This window comes from Plectropomus leopardus, chromosome 18 (genome assembly GCF_008729295.1).
Source record: "Plectropomus leopardus isolate mb chromosome 18, YSFRI_Pleo_2.0, whole genome shotgun sequence".
Lineage (NCBI taxonomy): Eukaryota > Metazoa > Chordata > Actinopteri > Perciformes > Serranidae > Plectropomus > Plectropomus leopardus.
The window spans coordinates 1,344,877-1,364,216 of NC_056480.1; the positions used below are offsets into that span (position 1 = coordinate 1,344,877).

The 19,340-nt window shown below is 38.8% G+C and overlaps 2 protein-coding genes across 2 annotated transcripts; one reads left to right on the forward strand and one right to left on the reverse strand.

Moving 5' to 3' along the window:
- Window positions 1-1,458: 1,458 nt before the first annotated feature.
- necap1 (NECAP endocytosis associated 1) lies at window positions 1,459-7,454 on the reverse strand. Its single transcript, XM_042506835.1, has 8 exons — window positions 7,360-7,454; window positions 5,820-5,923; window positions 5,076-5,180; window positions 4,891-4,972; window positions 3,972-4,080; window positions 3,336-3,483; window positions 2,947-3,040; window positions 1,459-2,326 (listed from the first exon to the last, which is right to left on the reverse strand). Exons 1-8 carry the CDS (start codon window positions 7,452-7,454, stop codon window positions 2,272-2,274), a joined length of 792 nt encoding a protein of 263 aa, XP_042362769.1. The 3' UTR covers window positions 1,459-2,271.
- A 1,170-nt stretch (window positions 7,455-8,624) lies between these two features.
- Window positions 8,625-19,340, forward strand: LOC121958276 (epsin-2-like). The gene is given in 12 exon segments (XM_042507164.1): window positions 8,625-8,674; window positions 9,253-9,389; window positions 9,496-9,561; window positions 9,564-9,605; window positions 10,674-10,829; window positions 11,894-12,022; window positions 12,339-12,459; window positions 12,600-12,775; window positions 13,771-15,097; window positions 16,375-16,509; window positions 16,918-17,067; window positions 17,601-19,340. Coding segments are annotated over 10 exon segments (2,775 nt in total). The 5' UTR covers window positions 8,625-8,674; window positions 9,253-9,389; window positions 9,496-9,534; the 3' UTR covers window positions 18,113-19,340.

The following is a 19,340-nucleotide window of genomic DNA, read 5'->3' on the forward strand; positions in this document are numbered from 1 at the left end:
GACGAAGGCCTCTAAATATTTAAGTACTTTTACTTGACTGCCAAAAGACAAACACACATTTTGCAAAATAGGTTTCATTCTTAGCTTTTTAAGTTCTTAAAAAAACACAGTAAAAGTATGTAAAATGTAAATTTGACAACAGCCCAGCTGGCGACCGACATCGTTAGACACTGACATACGGTCAAATTTAGGCTGTGATATCAGGGGCCCAAAATTCAATCAAATGTGATGTAGAATAGTGATGACAGATGCCACTGGTATTTTGTTGGTTTTGAGTTGTGTTGTTTAGTAACCAACGTCGTCCAAACATCTCATGCCGATGTTATCTTGACAAATAATGGCCACATTTAGACGTAAAATTACGGATACCAAGTTAACCATGTTAACATCCATACAACCTGCAATTATAATATTGCTAATTATTTTTAAATATCGTCAACCTGATTTTCATTCCAACCGAAATTTAACATGTCCGATTTCTGATATCATATCGACGTCCGGTCGCAGCTGGGAATTAATACATGTCTGGATTTGGCTGCTGATTTCAGCGATACAAACACAATAAGCCGCCCAGTAGTGAACACAGTATGATTTTTCAGTGTAAACATAATTTATAGATTTAATACAGGAATGTTAATGTGCCCTGTATATTTCTATGAACATATCTTAATTTTTTTTTGTGTGTGTGTGTGTCATTCCCACTTTAAGTGAGCTCAGTGATTCTGTGAACACACAATACTGTACATTAGTTCCTGGTTCCTGTGGCGATAAATACCAGCAGAAGGCATGATATAGGTGAATTAAGCATCTGCACTCATTAGATATCTTCACAATTTAACCCTAAAAAACCTGAGCAGATTGGCTTTTTTTAAAAAAATGGGAAAAAGGAAATTAGCAACACAATAAATGGCTTCAAAATGAACAAATTAAATAAAAAATTACAAAGTTTTCTGCAAAGGAAAAATTCTTTACATATTTCTGCAAGATGCTTTTAAATATATGAATGTTCCTATTTTTTTTTTTAAATAATAATATTCTAATAATTTTCTTCTTTTCACTTTTTTTTCAGTTTGCAGGACATTTCTTGCCAAGATGACTATTGCCTTTATATATTTATATATATATATATATATATAATATATAAAATTTAATTTATTACTGTAACACACTTTTAAATATATAATTATAAGAATTAAAAATATAATTTCAGAAATGTGTGCATATTTTTTTAATAATTATATTCTAATAATTTTCAAGCAATTTTCTTTTCACCTTTTACTTTTTCTTTTTTCAATTTGCAGGACATTTCTTGTTAAGTTGCTCATTGCCTTTTTTTCCCATGTTTTTAAAAGGAATAAAAACCAAATGTCTCAGGTTTAAATGCTTGTAAAAGGCATCTGAACACAGCACAACAAAGCTGATGTCCATCCAAAGGGTTAATTTTTCCATAAAGCAAAGCTAATCTAAACATTTTGCATCTTACATGATATCATTATGTAATGAATCCAAACTTTAGACTTATAGCTGATGTTTCAAATACAGAAATTGTTTGTTGTGTGGAAAATGTCGTTCTGCTCCTCAGTTCACAGTGTGAGGACGAGACGAGTCTTTTAATTCCACGTTCAGGCTAAAAATCCTACTTTTCTTTGTGAAAAACTCTAATCGGTCTCAACCTGTTTTTTCTTTAGGATTTGTATTGAAATAAATTAGAAACACTTTTGCTGTAAATGCAAAATCATTTCAGGACATATATGAAAAAGCCGATAATAATAAGGCTGATGCACAAAAAAAAAGATTTAAGTGCCAATTTTAGCGCAATAAAGAAACTGTCTGACTGAGTAAACTTCACAGCAGGTTACAGAAAGCTCAGGAGCCTTTTGTTGAGTTGCAGCTCTGTGCAGCGCCTGCGGGGGGAGCCGTCGCAGTGACAAAAACATTCCAGATCAGAGATAAAGCTCTGCTCAGAGAGCCATCTGCCGGGGAGGCGACGCAGACACGGAAAAGGAAAACACCTGCTACTCAGGACGTCACACATAGCCCTTGAATATACTTGGAAATGGCTCATATCATGTGATGGCTTAGACAGATTAATGCTTCATTTCCTGTCAAGAATATTTGAAAGATTCTCTCTGAATGAAGTGTTTCTACAGCTCTGTGGAGTTTCACGTCTCGGCTTTGGGATCAGTGTGTGGGAGTTACTGTGGGTGTGATGCACAGGAAGCTACAGACACAGATGCAGGTGAGATGGAGGCCGACGGGACGGCCGACGACTCAAAACTGGATCCAGTTTCCGGCGTTCTGTGGTCGAGATGGAGGAGGAACAGAGCTGGAAAACACACAAACTGGTGTTACTTTTTTTCTGTTTTCTGATGATATATTTTACAAAAATAACATACTTTACTTTAGACAAATGAATAATGTGCCATTTTAAACTCACATTATAACCTATACTAAGCACAAAATGTGAACATTTTTCCTAAATCATTATATGGCCAAAAGTAAATGGACAGTCATTTCTGCATACATTTTGCTGCTCACAAACTATGACACACTTTAACCCTTCACTGTCAGATCTTCCATTATTTAACAATCAATTCCCCTTACTTATTTTATTATTTTTTATCTATATGATCACCATTTTATCTGTAAAGCCCAGAACAGATCAAAGCTTTGCAACAAAACCACTTCAGAACATTTCAGAGAAAAGTTGCAGCAGAATGAAGCTAAGAACTAACTAAGAATCCCGACCCCCATCAGATCCCTTAAGATGAACTCGGCCTCATCACCCAGCGTCACGCTTGGACCTCATTAATGCTCCTCTGGATAAATTGGAACAAATCTGCGCAGCCACGTTGCAACACGGTGTACAAAGGCTTCTGGGAGTCACATGTGGGCGTCCACGTACTTTTAGCAGACATGTATATTAAAAGAAATGAAGTCGTTTACCTTGCAGGAGCGGAGAAGTCTCCCCAAAGATCTGAACTAGCGTTTGACTGAACCACCGTGTTAGAGTTACTACTGTCCAGCTCCAGCAGGCAGCCTGTCGGAGACACAGAGACACAGAGAGACAGACTCATTAAACGGCGCTTAAAAAACTGACACACATTTCATTTTCTGCAGCCTGGAGCTCTTAAATATAAGACTCATTTAACAAGCAACTAATTAATAAAGAATATAGGTCATTGCTGTAGGTTAAAGCTGCAAAGAGATTCTTAATGCAAAAAATCAGTCGGGTCCCCACGCACTGCAAAGATGTTAAGATGCTCTATTTGCTCAAATTAAACGAGCATGTTGATGACAGAAAGTGATTTACATTTACAATTTGTGCCATCTACCTGTTGCCATGTCTCCCGTCTGGGGGACGATGTTGTGATTGGACGAGCCTGATGAGGGGGGAGGGGCTATCTTGCCTCCAGGTGGCGGTGGGAGGAGTCCAAACCCACCTGAGCCTTGTGGGCGGGGTTTGTCCCTCTTTTTACCTTGCTAAACACAGAAAAGAAAAATGACGTCTGAGATGTTCGCGAAGGAATCTAGGGATGTTTACGCTTTTACCTGCCAGTTTGTTTACATAACATTTAGCTTATTTATTTGACTTCACTCGAAAATATGTGGAAAAAGACAGTGAGCCACTTAACAAGAGACGTCCCACAAATTTTAAGAAAGAAGTAAAATGTAACAATAAAAAGAGCTGATTAGTTATTTGTCCAGAAAAATGTCCATAAAACTATGTTCATAATTATTATAATTATACATTTAAAATAAAAATAATTAATTAGAATTATTAAAATTTTGTGTTTTATTTTTGATTTATAAAGTCCTTTCTAAAAAGCCAGTTACATAAATGTGTAATTTCTGATTTATTCTGACTACTTTCAGGGTAACTGAACTACTTTCTACACCCGCCAACAGATGAATTTTATTTAAAAACACTTTGAAAATGTTATAAAAGCTGGACATTTTTAAGTTCTTACCCCTATGTTGAGTGTGATGGTCTGTCCCTCTTTGAAGCCCAAGTCCAGTTTTGGTCCTGAATCACCGAGCTGGGCGCTTTTACTGAGTTCATTTTCCTGTTTCACCCATCTGAGAGACACACATATATACAAACCATCAGCGCAGATCCAGAAATAAACGATGCATCTCAGCAGCTTCCAGGAAAAAATACAGCATGCAGCTTTCCTCAAAATGCTGCTGCCTCTGTATATCTCAGAGGCAGCATTTTGGTTTGGCATGAGCTGGGGAAATGCAAGACAGGCTTACGATCTCATCTAAAGATAGCATGCATTATGACGTCCAGTCCTGGGTTTACTGCTGTAAATCAGTGATACTCAACTTACGGCCAGTGGACCAAATGTGGCCTCTCAGTCATTTTCTAATTCACAATAAAAAAATGACAAATAAACACTGGGAATTATTTTTGTACTTTTAGGATACATAAGGTGCCAGAGTGGATAAAACAGCATCAAAATAGAGCTTATTAACCACAAAAAATGCCTGTGGAGGATCCCCCGCACCCCCTCCTAGTTTAGCCCCTAATGTCCCAAAATCCTAGAAACATCCTAAAATCCTAAAGTTTCCTAAAATCCTGGAAACATAAAAAAAAACCTAGAAATGTCCTTGAATCCTTTGAACGTCCTGAAATCTGAGAATTGTCCTACAATTCCAGAAACATCCTAAAATCCTGGAAATGTCCTAAATTCTTTGAAACGTGTACGGGGCTGCTCTGACTGCCTCCTGTCATTTAATTAAAAAGTGTCCCCGAAGCAAGTTGAGTATCCCTGCTGTAAATGTACTTCTCCATGTGTTAAAAGTGTGACAGTGATGTCATTGCATTAATTTTACGTAGAAAAATGAATCACTATTTCACGCTGAAACCACGCGGTCAATGCTTACTTGAAATGGTCCTGCAGAGCCACATTGAAATCAAAAGCGTCCCCTCGGTCCCCGAAACCAACTCCTATGAAAGCACTGCGACCTGCAGACAGGACATGATGTTGAGGTTTTCAGATTCACAGTTTTAGAGGGGATTTAGGGCATTTTGGGGTAAAAAAGGCAAGTTTTACAGTGCACATCCTCACCGTTGTCGTCTTGTATCCGCAGAACAAAGTATCGGCTGGAGTCGCTGACCGTCTCCACCGCAACACCGGGATACTCCTTAATTGGTGCCTGGGCAAACAGCTCCCCTGCAGGATACAAGTATTTAAACCTTTGAACCTTGAAGTTATTTCTGTCATAAAAACATGAGGAAAAAGGCAATGAGCAACTACATAAGAAATGTTCCTCAAATTGCAAAAATAAAAAAAGGAGATTCAATAAATTTTTTCAAAGGCTATAGGGGAAATGCCAAAGGAAAAATCATGAATTTAAATATTTAAAATCATTTTCACAAAATTATAGAATTTTTGAGAGCACTTTTTTTTGCTAATTTCCAGGTATTTGTCTGTCATCCAGGTATTTTGTCTTGTACTTTTTATTAATCATTATTATTATTATTATTATTAATAACATTTTAAGCATTTTTTTTACAGCTCATTCCCTTGTTTTATTATTATTAGCCTATTTTGTACTCATTTAATTATTTACAAAAGGGTAATTTTCTTGTTTTTTTTTTTTTTTTATATAAATTTCTTTCTCATACTTGGTTCATTTCCTCTTTCGTTGCTCATTGCCTCCCTCTCAAGTTTTTGGAGAAACAGAAAAAGAAATCAAACCAGTTTTTCCAGGGTTCAGAGGGTTAATCAGTCTCTGGGGGTTACAGTATATTTGAGACATATAAACATTAGGCGATGCTGTAATGTCAGTGGATGTCACGATGAAGCAACACCTGAGACTTGTGTCCTCCAGTTTGACGAACGCCACCTTTCCCTTCGCTGTGATCCTCATTCGACCAGACCAGTCTGGAGAGTCCAGCTTCCAGTCAGCTGCCCTGCAGACGAACAGGAGGTCAGGCTGAAATTACACTCGTCAAAGTGTCAAAAATAACAGAACATTAATGTATTGTGTCAAAAAGAACATGTTTTTTTTCCCAAAACTAATTTTTAGAGGCTTGAAGAACTGAAAGTATCCGGTGGTGAAGTGTAAAAGAAGAGTTGCTACATGTTTTTATTTATTTATTTAAATCTCATTCATCCCTTTAATCATCGTGTGTCCCTTCAGATTTATCACAGATACTAATTTTACTATATATACAGTGTTGAAATGTAACTAAATACATGTACTCAAGCATTGCACTTAAGCATAAATTTGAAGTACTTGTACTTTACCTAAGTCTTTCCTTTTCGTTCTGCTTTATACTTTTATTCAACTACATTACAAAGGGAAATACTGAATTGTTCACTGCACTACATTTATCTGATCGATTAAGTTACTGGTTACAAAATAATTATTTGCATAACAAAACACAAGAGGACTTGATAAAATATAGTGTTTTGTGGAAAATTCATCTACCCAACAGCTTATACAAGTCCAGCTTGAAGCATTAGTCAAATAATCAATTAGACGATTGACAGAAAATTATTTGTCAGTTATTTTTGATAATGTTTAAGTCATCTTCTTTTTTCCTCTTTTATTTTTTTCCGTTTTTGTGCAGAAAAGAAGAAATGTTGAAATAAGAATTAAGTAAAACTATAAAATGAAATAAAGACATAAATGAAAATATAAAATAAAATATGTGCAAAAGTAAAAATATAAAATGAAAATATATGCATTAAGCTACAATTTCAGTATGTAAAACTTTAAAATATGGAAAATATGTACACTATGATGAGTATGTAAAGTGTGTAAAAGTCTATAATTGCTAAAAAAAAATAAAAAAAAAAAAAAAAAAAAATTATATACTAGGGGTTTAGTTTTGTTTTTTATGCTGCAATTTACACAACAATACAAAGGCCTACAAAAGTTAATAAATAAGACACAAAGTTTTAATTTATAATGAAAACCTCCTTTAAAAAAAATCTCTTCAGACACCTGAAACCCTGTAAAGGTTTTTTTCCTCTGTCTAATCTAACAGTGTCACTGTGTAAAGAGGACATCCAAGCTGTCACAGAAACGACTCAACTGTCCTGGCAAACCGCCCGCATCGACCCGGCATGATGACAAATCCCCGCCGTCACATCTGACAGCTCACCGGCTCCAACGACCGAGAACCAGACAACGATCCAGAGCGTTACCGCGCTCTCACAGCAGCGGACTTTCACCCTCGTAACAAACACACCGCGCAAAAAAGATCCGTATTCGTGACTGCAAAAAAGCGTGTTATACGGCAGCGAGCGGCGAAAGTGAAATGCCCCCACCGAGCGACACCAAACGCCGTAAACGCATGTTTAACGGCGCCGTTAAACCACCGGCGGCTGTTCGTTTTACCTGTACGCGCGGTTTGAAGCTCGCGGCGGGATGCGATAAACGTTGACATCGGGCTTCACGCACAGGATCGACTCGTACTCGCCCTCGGCCGCCATCTTGATTCAACTGTTATTGATGTGGGAGTCGCGGTTGTGACTCATTTATTCGTGTGTGTGTGTGTGTGTGTGTGTGTGTGTGTGTGTGTGTCGTGCAGCAGGACCCATTGAATGAAGCTCACTCGGTAACCCAAATACATCAGAAATGTTGCTTTAGGGACTGTTCGTTATTTATGAGAGGGAAGGAGGAGCTGCAAGTCAAATATTTTTTTAAGCACAGGGTAGGAATTTATATGTTTTTTTTGTGCAAAGGGAGAGACATACGACTATTTTACCATGTTGTTGTTTTCATTTTATTTATTTATTTATTTATTTGTTAATTTTTTTTTTTTAAGCTCACTGTAGGTTTTTTAATTAAAATGTTTGGTCATTTCCTTTTTTCCTTTAAAATGTTCGTTGGTTTCAAATATTTTCTTATTGTATTAAATACGAAACATATAAAATGTAATATTTCTGTAAATTTCTTTTTCGATTTCACAATGGAATGAATGTGTATTTTGCTGAAAATAAAATTAACAAATAAAATAAAAATATATAAAAACCAAAATTCTTTCTTATTTTATTTTATGTAAATAAAATGCTTATTTATTGTATTTTATACGAAAATAAATATTTCTTGTATTTTTTCAGTTTCATGATAAAAATAGACAGAACCGGTTGACAGAAATGAGTATGTAACTGAAACATAATATAAACAAATAGCATAAATAAATAAATAGCCTACCAAAACACTTTCTTGTTGCATTTTGTATGAAAAAAATATTACGGCTAGTTTATTTTTCAGTTTCACGATATAAAAGACAGAACTTAAAAGATAAACTTATTTTATGAAAATGCTTTCTTATGGTATTTTATAAGAAAAAAAATCTGGTAATTCATTTTTCACTGTAACAATAAAAGAGACAGAACAGGAAAAAATGAAAAAAAAAATAAAATTAAATTGTTAATATCCACATTATTTCAGGTAATTTTCATCTCTAGCAGGGAATAAAAACCCTTATTGTATGTTATATGGAAAGGTTTCTTCTGGTAATTTATTTTTCAATTTCACGACAAAAGAGTTATAACTGGTTGACAGAAATATGTATTAAGCTAAAAAATAAAAAAAATAAAAATAAATATAAATCGTGAGGGGGCGTGGACTTGCAGGTGCTGAAAACTGCGGAAGCGGAAACCGCCGTCGTGTCGTCTCCTCGAAGATTCCTGAAGATCCACTCAGGGTTAGTCTTTTTATTTTTGCTTCAAATACGCACATTTAATACAGAAAATGACGTTTGGCCAGTTGTTGTAATTATAAACTAATATCAGCGGGTGTTTCTTGGCATTTAACCCTTAATTTGCTCGCTAAAGTCTCGTGTTGACGCTGATCTCAGCAGCTTGGCAGCAGCGTCCGGCCGTTAGCCATATTGACGGCTGCTGCTGGCCGTCTTCAGTCGCTCTCCGAGGTCCTGAAAACACGAACTGTGAATCCTCACAGACACTTCAGTGCGAAGCACGTTTCCTTACAGCTGATAGTGCTCACAGTGATCACCCAGCTGTGCTGTAAATGAGGATTTAGCTGCTGTTTGCTCACATCAGCCCCAGGATGCTGGCAGCTAACTAGCTTGTAGCTTAGCAGCAAAGCTAACCTAGCAGAGGATCTGTGTTTGTCGCAGTGGTGATGACAAACTGACACATGCAGCAGGTGCAGGCACACCTCTAGTCTGTGTTTGCGGTGCATATGTGTCTGCTTGCCATTGTCACCCAGTCTGAACCAATGCCTCAGCTCTTTTTAATGTTGACTGGTTCCTCCCTGCAGCTGCGGGATCTGGTTTCTGACATCCTGAGACAAGTCAATGCAGTCAGGAGGAGGAGAGAGCAGCAGGATGTACGCTCACTGAGCCAGAACTCAGACAGCATAAACAAAAATCTCTCACAGCACAGACTTTATAATAGGTATGTCAGATTTTTGTGATGTTTCATTATGTGTATGCATGCGTGTAAATAGATCATTTTTCTCTGTAAACATGCAGCCTTGTTCAAAAGTTTTCTTTTGAATCAGATCCCGGTGGTTTGATTCCCCACCTCCCTCCCAGACACCATGACGTCCTCTATGCTCCGACGACAAAAGCTCAAAACCTGGTCCAGAACTACTCTGAGGCTGAGGTCAAGGTGAGGATCAGAGGACTGCAGTTCAATCAGTGACATCAGAAAAAAAAAAGAAAAAGTTTTAAGTTACAAAATAATAAATGAATTGTACAGTGCAAAATACATTTTACAAATCTACACTTTTAAAATAAAGATAAAGAGTTTGTTTTGTCATCTCCCATTCGTTCTCCAGATAACAAACTAATTCAAATGTTTTTATATGTAAATAACCTTAATCTTTGTGAATCATCCATATGAACAAAACTTATATCTGATTTTATTTTGCTAAACAAAAATGGGGACAGTTCCATATAAAAAGTGCAGTAGAAAACAAAATAAAACTTGTTTTCTGTGTCAGCCAAACAATACATGTAACAAATCTGCATTTCTTCTTCTAAATTCACATACCATCCAGTTTCTACTACTAAAAAAATATTTTTTTAATTATTTGAATACTGTCATTATTGTGATCTTAAATTGTCCTTTGTCTATTCTTTTATATGTATTACTCTAATTGGTTTAATTTGCCTCAGTGCAAACTTCAGGCTATACAGTTGCCAAAACTACTTTAATGTTAAATCTGTTGTATTGATCTTTATTGCAGGGGATCTTTTTTCTTTGTATGTCTTAACATTGCCTGATTTATTTGCATGAATTCTGCATTTTAAAAAAACAATATTGAGAATAATGTTGAGTAACATAACAATTAATGTATGGAGGTACATTATAAGTGTTTTATACAAAGAAAAAGGAGTTACAATGAAAAACATTTCAGCTGTACACATAGAGGAAATTAAAAAAAATAAGAATAAAACAAAATGGAACAAGTAGAGCAAAAATAAAAACCCCAAAAACAAACACATAAAACAAACGACCTGATGAAACATAATCAGTAAAAACCAGGCAGAACAGATTACTTAACATTTTTGTTAACACAACAAAATGTAATGATGGAAAGATGACTTGCTACACCTAAATCGGTGCTAAGATTCATAACTGTGAACCTGTTTGTCACAAGCTGGCATCTCTGATATTTGATCGACAGAATTGTATTTCTACACACTGACAGTTCATGTTTTGCTGCTTTTGCAGGTGAGAGAGGCGACGTCTAATGATCCATGGGGCCCATCCAGCACTCAGATGGCTGACCTCTCTGATCTGACCTACAACGTTGTGGCCTGCAATGAGATCATGACGATGCTCTGGAAGCGGCTGAAAGACGACAAGAACTGGAGACACATCCACAAGGTATCGATAACAAGAGTGTATTATGTAACAAGACTGTGGTAAAATTACATTTCAAACAGTCATTATTGTTTTGCTGTTATGACAACCTTAAGAGTTCAGTATAGACACAGGACATTTTCAAATACACCTATTATTTGAACAGACTGATGGGGAGCTGTAGCACCAGAGTCCTCTGTGGTATCTCAGATAGGTGGCGTATAGATTGTGATTATTAAGGCTAATAAGGTCACCCAAAGATTCATCAGTAGCTTTCCTTTGTACATAACATGTCACCAACATGATCTACATATTCCTGGTGTAAAACAATAAATCAATAGGACCCGAACACACCGAGATGCAGCTGCTTCAAAAACGCCTTGACAAAGCACAACAGTGCAGTGTGCCTGTGGAGTGGGGAATCGTGCACAACTGGGCAGCTCAAATGTGATTAATGGAAAAACATAAACAAACTAATCTTACCCCTTACATTGGGTCTTACTCGCTCTCAGTAGTAAAGCCCTTCAATTTCTTTATTTTATTGGCTACCCTGACTAAGTAGGGTATTGACAAATTTCTTCTAAAAAATACTAAAAAAAAAACAAAACACTCTGCCCGTTGCAAGAACAGAGCGCACGCTAGGTAAGCCGTACCATAGAAAAAAAAACTTTTTCTGGTGATGTTTCTAGAGAAGCGTCTGTTCCACCACAATATGATTTATTTATCTGGCCTTTAGTAAAGATGTAAACTGCACCACATATCTGCTATTAAGTTACTGGTATCACCAACAAGGTGACATAACAGACCATTGTGACTTTATATTGGCACATCAGTTACACTAGTGTCACTACAAGCCTTGCATGTTTTAAAGGTTTTGCATATTGTCGGTCCTTTCCTACCCAACCTTGGATTTTACACAAATTTTGTTTGTCTTTGTTGTCTTGTCCTGTGAATGCTGTAATTTTATGGAAAACAGACAAAAAAAATGCTGATTGAATTCTACGGATTGTCATTTCTCTTTTGTTTCATCCATGTACATCGTTGTATCACATAAATTTGTTAATTGTCATGCTTTTTTTTCATACCAGTCCCTCACACTGCTGGAGTACCTATTAAAAACCGGTGACGATCGCGTGCTTCTGAAAATGAAAGACAACATCTACATTGTCAAAGCCCTCACAGAGTATCGCTTTGTTGAAAAGGATGGCAAAGATCAGGTGATACTTTTAGTATCCATTTAAAGGTTGTGTGCTGTGCATCAAGGTTATGTATTATTGACGCAACAATAGCCATATCATCATACTGGTTTTAACCTCCAGGCCAAGTTCACAATTAAAGAATGAAAACAGATTCAGACTGAGTTTTGTGTCACAAAAAAATATAAGAGTTCTTTAATGTAAAAGCTTTGCAGGGCAACAATGCTTGACATTTTCAAACTGAACAGATTTGTACTATTTGGGGTTTGTCTCTAAGGCTTGGATGGGATTTTTCTCTAATGGTCAGAGTCAAATCAAAGTCTAATATTTGTTGCAGGGTGTAAATGTAAGAGAGAAGGCCAAGGTTGTCCTTGTTCTTATGGAGGACGATGAAAAACTAAAGGAGGAGAGAGACTTTGCCTTTAAGACCAGAGAGAAGACGTCAAAAGGTTCTGCTGGTGAGCCCTTATGGCATATATTTGTATTCGTGCTAAATACCTATTGTTTTAACTGTATCATTTGTATATAATTCTCTAAAATTGTCTATGTCCCTTGTACAAATCTCATTCAATCTCCTTTTTCCATCCCTTCTAACCAGCCTCATCCACAGACGCCATCAAGGATCCAAATTACAAGCCATGCTATGTTCCCGGGGCCTCTGGGCTTCCGTCCTTAGACAACATACCCTCAGTGGCCGACTTGACTGCTTCCTTCAATGCCCGCAAAGAAGAGCGTCTCAAACAGGAAGCAGAGAAGAAAGAAGTAGAGAGACGGGTAAGCGTAAACCAAGTACAGTGCTCAGTTACAGCAAGTGGACACAATAGCATGAAGACTACACCAATGTAATAACAATAAATGGTTAAATAAAAACATAAAAGTAATATGTTTAAAAACAACCATACAGTTATGTCAGCAACCCTTTGACAAAGTCTCAGCAACCTCTACATCGTTTTTCGATGCCAAAGTTTTAGTCAAATAATGGAGTTTGGAGTGCCTCAGGGATGACATTTTTCTTTAGGCCAACATGGAAGCTAATGTTGCCCTGGTTCCCTCATCAAGAAGCCTACGGGATTTTTCTATTGGATTTTGGATCATTGCAGAAAATAAGCTCTGTGGTAAATAAACATTAATGATACTTAGAAGTTTTGTTCAGCAAGATAATCTTAACAAACACAACTTTTAGGATTTTTTAAGCCTAAATGCAATCACCAGAAGTTGTCAAGCTGTCTTTGGAGCGGTTCGGGTTGATGGCAAGATGTAGTCTCACTTACCGACTTATTATCAACTGCCTTTTTTTAAGACACATAAAGGTCTCTGTAAGTTTTTAGTGCGCTCTCCCTTTGGGCCCCGTAATGCAGAAGATCCAGGTACTTTCATACTGTAAAAATACAGCAACTGAGCAGCTTTCATAGGAATGAACTGGGTTCCATGCTGTATCCAGGTTTTCTCACTACATTTATGCTTTACGTGGACTTTTGCTTATTATACTACTTCCTTCTTAATTGTCATTAGTGCATTAGTCACCTGATATCAGCCCTTCCAATTATGACGGTTATAGAAATTCTGGTGCATTACATTTTGTAGGTATACGTAAGAACAGTGCATGAGAACAGCTTGGAGTTGTTCACAACCTAATTGCAGTCTATCACTAAGCTTAAAAAAATAGTTTGATTTGGTGTGTCAACAGGATAGGTTTAGTTGCACCACTAATGAAAACAGTAGTAAGTGTTTGTGTTTCCTGAAATAATTTCACAATTGCACTGTCCTAGGCCAAGATGAGTGAAGATGAGCTGAAATGGGAGGATGCTGGCAAAGGTGGTGAAGTTAAAGGTGCTTGGGGACAAGAGAAAGAGAAAGAGGAAGAGGAGGAGGCAAAACCAGACCCATGGGGAGCTCCCAAAGAACCCAAAGAAGCCACAGATCCATGGGGCACACCCGCAAAACCCGATACCACTGAAAAAGCAGCCAGCAGTGATCCTTGGGGGGCTCCAACTAAAACTGATGAAGATCCATTTTCAGCACCGAAAACAGATGAAGATGCATTTGCTGAGAATGGAGAAGATCCTTTTGCAGCACCAAAAGATGAATCCGATCCATTTAGTGCGAAAAAAGATGACCCGTTCAACACGCCAAAAGACACTTCAGACCCCTTCAATGCACCCAAAGACAAGGAAGATCCATTTGCCGCACCAAAAGATAAACCAGATCCCTTCAGTTCGTCTAACAATGATCCGTTCAATACTCCAAAAGATGATCCGTTCAGTGCACCAAAAGATGATCCCTTCAATGCTCCAAAAGATGATCCCTTCAATGCTCCAAAAGATGATCCCTTCAATGCTCCAAAAGATGATCCCTTCAATGCTCCAAAAGATGATCCCTTCAGTGCTCCAAAAGATGATCCCTTCAATGCTCCAAAAGGTGACCCCTTCAGTGCTCCAAAAGATGATCCCTTCAGTGCTCCCAAAAATGATCCCTTCAATGCTCCAAAAGATGACCCTTTTAACACTCCAAAAGATGAGCCTTTTAATGCCCCAAAAGATGACCCATTCAGTACCCCAAAAGATGATCCCTTCACTGCACCAGCATCAACACCACCTAAAGAAGATCCATTTGCAGCACCAGCATCCTCTAAAGACGACCCCTTCACGGCTACCACAACACCACCTAAAGAAGATCCTTTCTCTGCGCCAACTAAACCTACGCAAGACGACCCTTTTACTGCACCAACATCACCACCCAAAGACGATCCCTTCGCTGCACCATCCAAAACCACTAAAGATGACCCTTTTGCTGCACCAGCAGTGGCCCCAAAAGAGGACCCATTTGCTGCGCCATCCAGTCCTCCGAAAGATGATGCCTCGGATCCCTTCAATGCCCCTCCGGTGAGCTCACCTCAAGGCGGTGCAGATGCATGGGGAGCCCCTGCTAGTTCTCCACCTGCCACCGGGTCAGATCCCTGGGGGGCACCTTCAACTCCAAAGGAAACAACGAGCGGAGATCCCTGGGGTGACGGGACAAGTGCCACCTCACCCGTTGATCCTTCTGATGGGTTTGGGGATTCATCCAAACCAGACGATGACCCATGGGGAGCCCCAGGTATGAAACTAAAAAATAAATGTTTCTTAACTAAAGGTTCATGAAGTAGTTTATCCCAGGACTTTCTTTAGCTAATGGAAGTTGCTCAGGTGTCATCAGAGCTTTGATTGTGATCATATATTGAAGGGAGGTAACCCTTGTCTCACCACGAATCATCCCAGTGGGACAGTATAGGGTAGTTGGGCTGTTGAAATATCTAGAGAGAGTATTGAAGGCACAAGTAGTTGACCTACTACAAACCGTCAAGCATCACTTACAACAACTGTGGTGATATTTCCTTGGTGACATGGCAAGGACTCTGAGTAAAGCCCCTTTCCCACTTGACAAAAAACACCAACATTTGGCTTTTGTACAAATAGGAAAGGTTACACTTGACATTCATGGGCTCAGATTGGCTCCAGTCAGCAGTAACAGAAACATAAGACCCTGACGGACATGCTAAAGTTAACCTCTTTTACTCCTTTCCAAAAAGTTGTTTGAAGAGACAGAATAAATAAGAAATATAAAAAGATGTAACCACCTTAGCATTTTCACTAGCTTTCATGGTGCTTTCTACTGTTCACTGCCCTGTTTTCTGTTTTATGTTTGTGACACTGAACGTGATAGAAAGGCATACTAATCTACTGTAGAGCCACGTATGGCTCTGGTCTGCTGGAGTCTGTTGCCTGTTTTAAGTGTGTTCCCACGTTTAAAGTGGGACACACACAACCCCCTCCTGCATCTGGTTATGTTGAAAAAATAAAGTGATATGTATATATGTATGATTCCTGTCAAATCCCAACAAATAGAACAATATGCAAATATGTAGAGTTTGCAACAAAGCTGTTGCTTGGGGACTGTTCTAAAGGCTGTGGTGCTTCCTGACATCTTAGTTCAACTACACCTCATATAGAATATTATTTTCAGTTTTGTTGTTGTAAAATTCAAAATCAACAAAAAATGTCAACATGAAAATGACTTTGCTCTCAAAAATGACTTTCTTGACAAAAATGCAATCTTCTCTGCTTTTTGTCCAAAATGATTTGGGTTTTTTCAATTAAAATGTATAAATTCAGGTATTCATAAAAACTGAATTGAATGGATGTGTGTTTAAAGGCAGCACCCATATTTCATGCCACTCCTGCATAAGCTAGTGCCCCGCTTGGACCACCCTAAAAAAAGTGTGTGTGATGAAACCTCTTTAAAAAGCTAATAAGCAAACCTCATTTTCAGAGTACTTCATCACATTTTTTGATTTTCATCCTGTCTGAGCCTTTCTGCTCTGTATCCCTGTTTAGCTGCAGCTCCGGTTAGCACAGATGATGCGTGGGGATCACCTGCGCCTCCCTCAGCCTCCTCCCCGTCTAGTGACCCCTTTGGAGATGGTGCATCTAAAAAAAGTGATCCTTGGGGTGCGCCGAGCAATGGGACAGGTAAATCACACTTCACACTCCTTCTGAATTGCATCCATTATTCATGGGAGTGAAAACCATATTGTCTGCTTTGTGCTCATAAATTAAAAAGGCCCCGCTCTGATTTAATCAACTAAATCTTTCCTCCGCTGCTAAAATGTATGCTTGTTTTTAATCAATAGAAGTCAATGCCAGCTGAGAAAAGCAACTCTAATAACTTGTTTGTGTTAATTTATTTGTGTCCATTTATGTTTCCGCATGTGTGACCGTTTTTTTCCATTTCGCCTCCATCCTCCCATCAGCCAGCAGCTAGCTAACAACCGTAACCAAACTAAACTTCTCTTCCGCTTTGCTCTCTCTTCCTCCCTTACCTGCCCCCTCAAAAGAAAACACCTTTTAGAGTAGATTTGGACCTTTATTGTATTGCAGGGAAGCGAGCGGCACAGGAAGAGAAGACTCGTTCATTTCTGGGCTCCGCGGGGGCGTCGCTCGTCGACTTGGACGATCTTTTTTCCTCTAACCCCAAACCCAAACAGCGCCCCCTCGTCAACGCGCCCGTCGCCCAGACACAAGCCATCGGTAAGGACAGAGAGAACGCCTCGCTCTGGGTGAAAAGCATCGTTTTTGACGACGTGTGGAAATATTTGTGGTGATTCGAAAGGCTGCATGATCAACCTCAAAGACTGGAAAATCACAAAGACATTAAAAAACCAGTAATTCCCTGTGATTACTCAAAGTATTCCACGACTATTCAGTCCAGAGGGAAAGGGGGGTGGTAACAGTGTGAGTGACAAATATTTATCAGTAGGTTTGTATGGAAAAGCTTCAATGTGTTTTACCCAAACCCCTCTCTCCTGTGGTCTCGTTGTACAGTGTGTAGATGTTGTGTGTGTGTGTGTGTGTGTGTGTGTGTGTGTGTGTGTCTGAGCATTAGTGATCTATTGAAGTTTTAGTATAGAGACTAGTGTATATTAACCAGCAGCTGTTTAACTCTTCTCACCCCTCTCTCTGCTTTGGTGCATTCTCTCTCTGCTGGAATACTTCAAACTTTACATCCCTCCCTCCTTACCCTCGTCCCTCCGTCCTCCTTGTTACTCCTCCTAATTTCCCAGGCACTTTCAGGGGCATGACATCTGGCCCAGGGGTCAGCTCAGGGGCTGTTGCAGGGGTGGCTCCTCCTGAAGCATCAACCCCTCACTATGGTCCTTTTGGCTCCACCTTCACTCCCTCCTTTGGTGCACCCTCTCCCAATTTTGGAGCCATTGGAGCGTGTCATTCAGGCTTAAATATGCTTCAGGCAGCTCAGGTGGCTCCCCCGGGTTCAGGAAATGGAATGGTAGAATCCATCTCTGTGGGAGGGAGTCCACAAATTGGATTTAACCCCCCATGTGGAGGATTGGTGCAGTCTGGATCTCTGGTGGGGAATCCTTTGGCAGATCCTATCTTTTTGGGAGCAAGGGTGGCTCAGTCCAGTTTCTTTGGAGGGAGTCACCAAGCAGGAGCGGCTCATTTGGGAGGTTCCACTCCACAGGCCGGAGGGGGAGTCCCCGTCCAGCCACAGGTGCTCCCAGGCAGCGTTTTGGGTGAGACCGTAAACAAAAACACCAATCCATTCCTGTTCTGATACCTTATTATGTAAACTTTCCTCTCAGATACATGTAGTATATTGAATGACCAAACTCGGTTAGTATTACATGTTTTAGCCGTTCGATTTAATGATCAACAATCCGGTATTACTGATGCAAAGTGAAAACATTCATGCATATCGTCATCACAAGATACAAAATTATTTAAATTCCAATCACAGATCCATATCACCACCGCATCCAAGCACGGCTTCTTCCTGAACCTTCAAATAATGCTCGCAGTCTGTCGTCAGGAAGATAATGGTAAACAATCAAGAAAATGTCAAAACGGTTATTTACTGATATCATCTGATATTGATCACAGGCCTCTGAAATAATCTTTTTATGGCAGACTTTGTGATATCTGCAAATACTGTATTATTATCCAAATATTCAGCTAACTCCCCAGCTAACATCGCAGCCTTTCACGATGTATTTATCGCACAAGTTGACTATAACAACTGTATCCTTATTGCGCGGCCCTGAGAAATACACACAAAACATGAAACAGTGTACAATACTGTATCAATACTGACGCAGCCGGTCTTATTCTTCTTCATGCACAAGTGTGAGAAACCAGAGCACCTAAGTGTTGATGATGTGAGTGTTGTATGATTTCTGTGACTGGACCTGTAAAACATTGACAGAAGTGATCTGGGAACGACGTCACTGTAGATTTCCTTTAGGTGTGTATGTGTTTGTACAAGGCGGAGTGTGTATGTGTGTGTGTGACCTGCATGTGCGATGTGTGTGTGCAGTATATATTGTGCTAATGTAAATAGTGGAAGTAATCACAGATAAACCTTGAAATATACTGTATATTAGAGTGTTACAATCATGAGTAACTATTTATTGATCTATTTATTGATTGATTTATCGCTTGATTATTTAATGATGCAGCAATGGCCTCCAACAACGTTCAGGTTGACTTTTATTACAGCATGCAGTGATACTCAACTTACAGCTCACGGGCAAAGATCTGGTCCCTGATAGGCTGTCAGGTGGCCCCGCAACCTTTTTCTAATTCACAAAAAAAAAAAAAAAATGAAGTGATTCCCACTGGTAACAGATTTTGCACTTTTTGTTTACATAAGGTGCCAGAGTGCATAAAACAGCATCACGATAGAGTTCGTTTATTAAAAATAGTGTCAGAGGTCTAAAATCCGAGAGACCTCCTAAAATCTTACAACTGCCCTAAAATCCTAGAAACATTTTAAACTCCGAGTA

Excerpts from the sequence above, each read along its gene's own strand:
- necap1 (XM_042506835.1), bottom strand. The coding sequence starts at position 7,454 with ATGGCGGCCGAGGGCGAGTACGAGTCGATCCTGTGCGTGAAGCCCGAT. Across the intron at positions 5,181-5,819 it reads GGAGGACACAAGTCTCAGGT|GGGAGCTGTTTGCCCAGGCA; the intron begins GTTGCTTCATCG and ends TGTATCCTGCAG. Across the intron at positions 3,484-3,971 it reads CCATCACACTCAACATAGGG|CAAGGTAAAAAGAGGGACAA; the intron begins GTAAGAACTTAA and ends TTCTGTGTTTAG.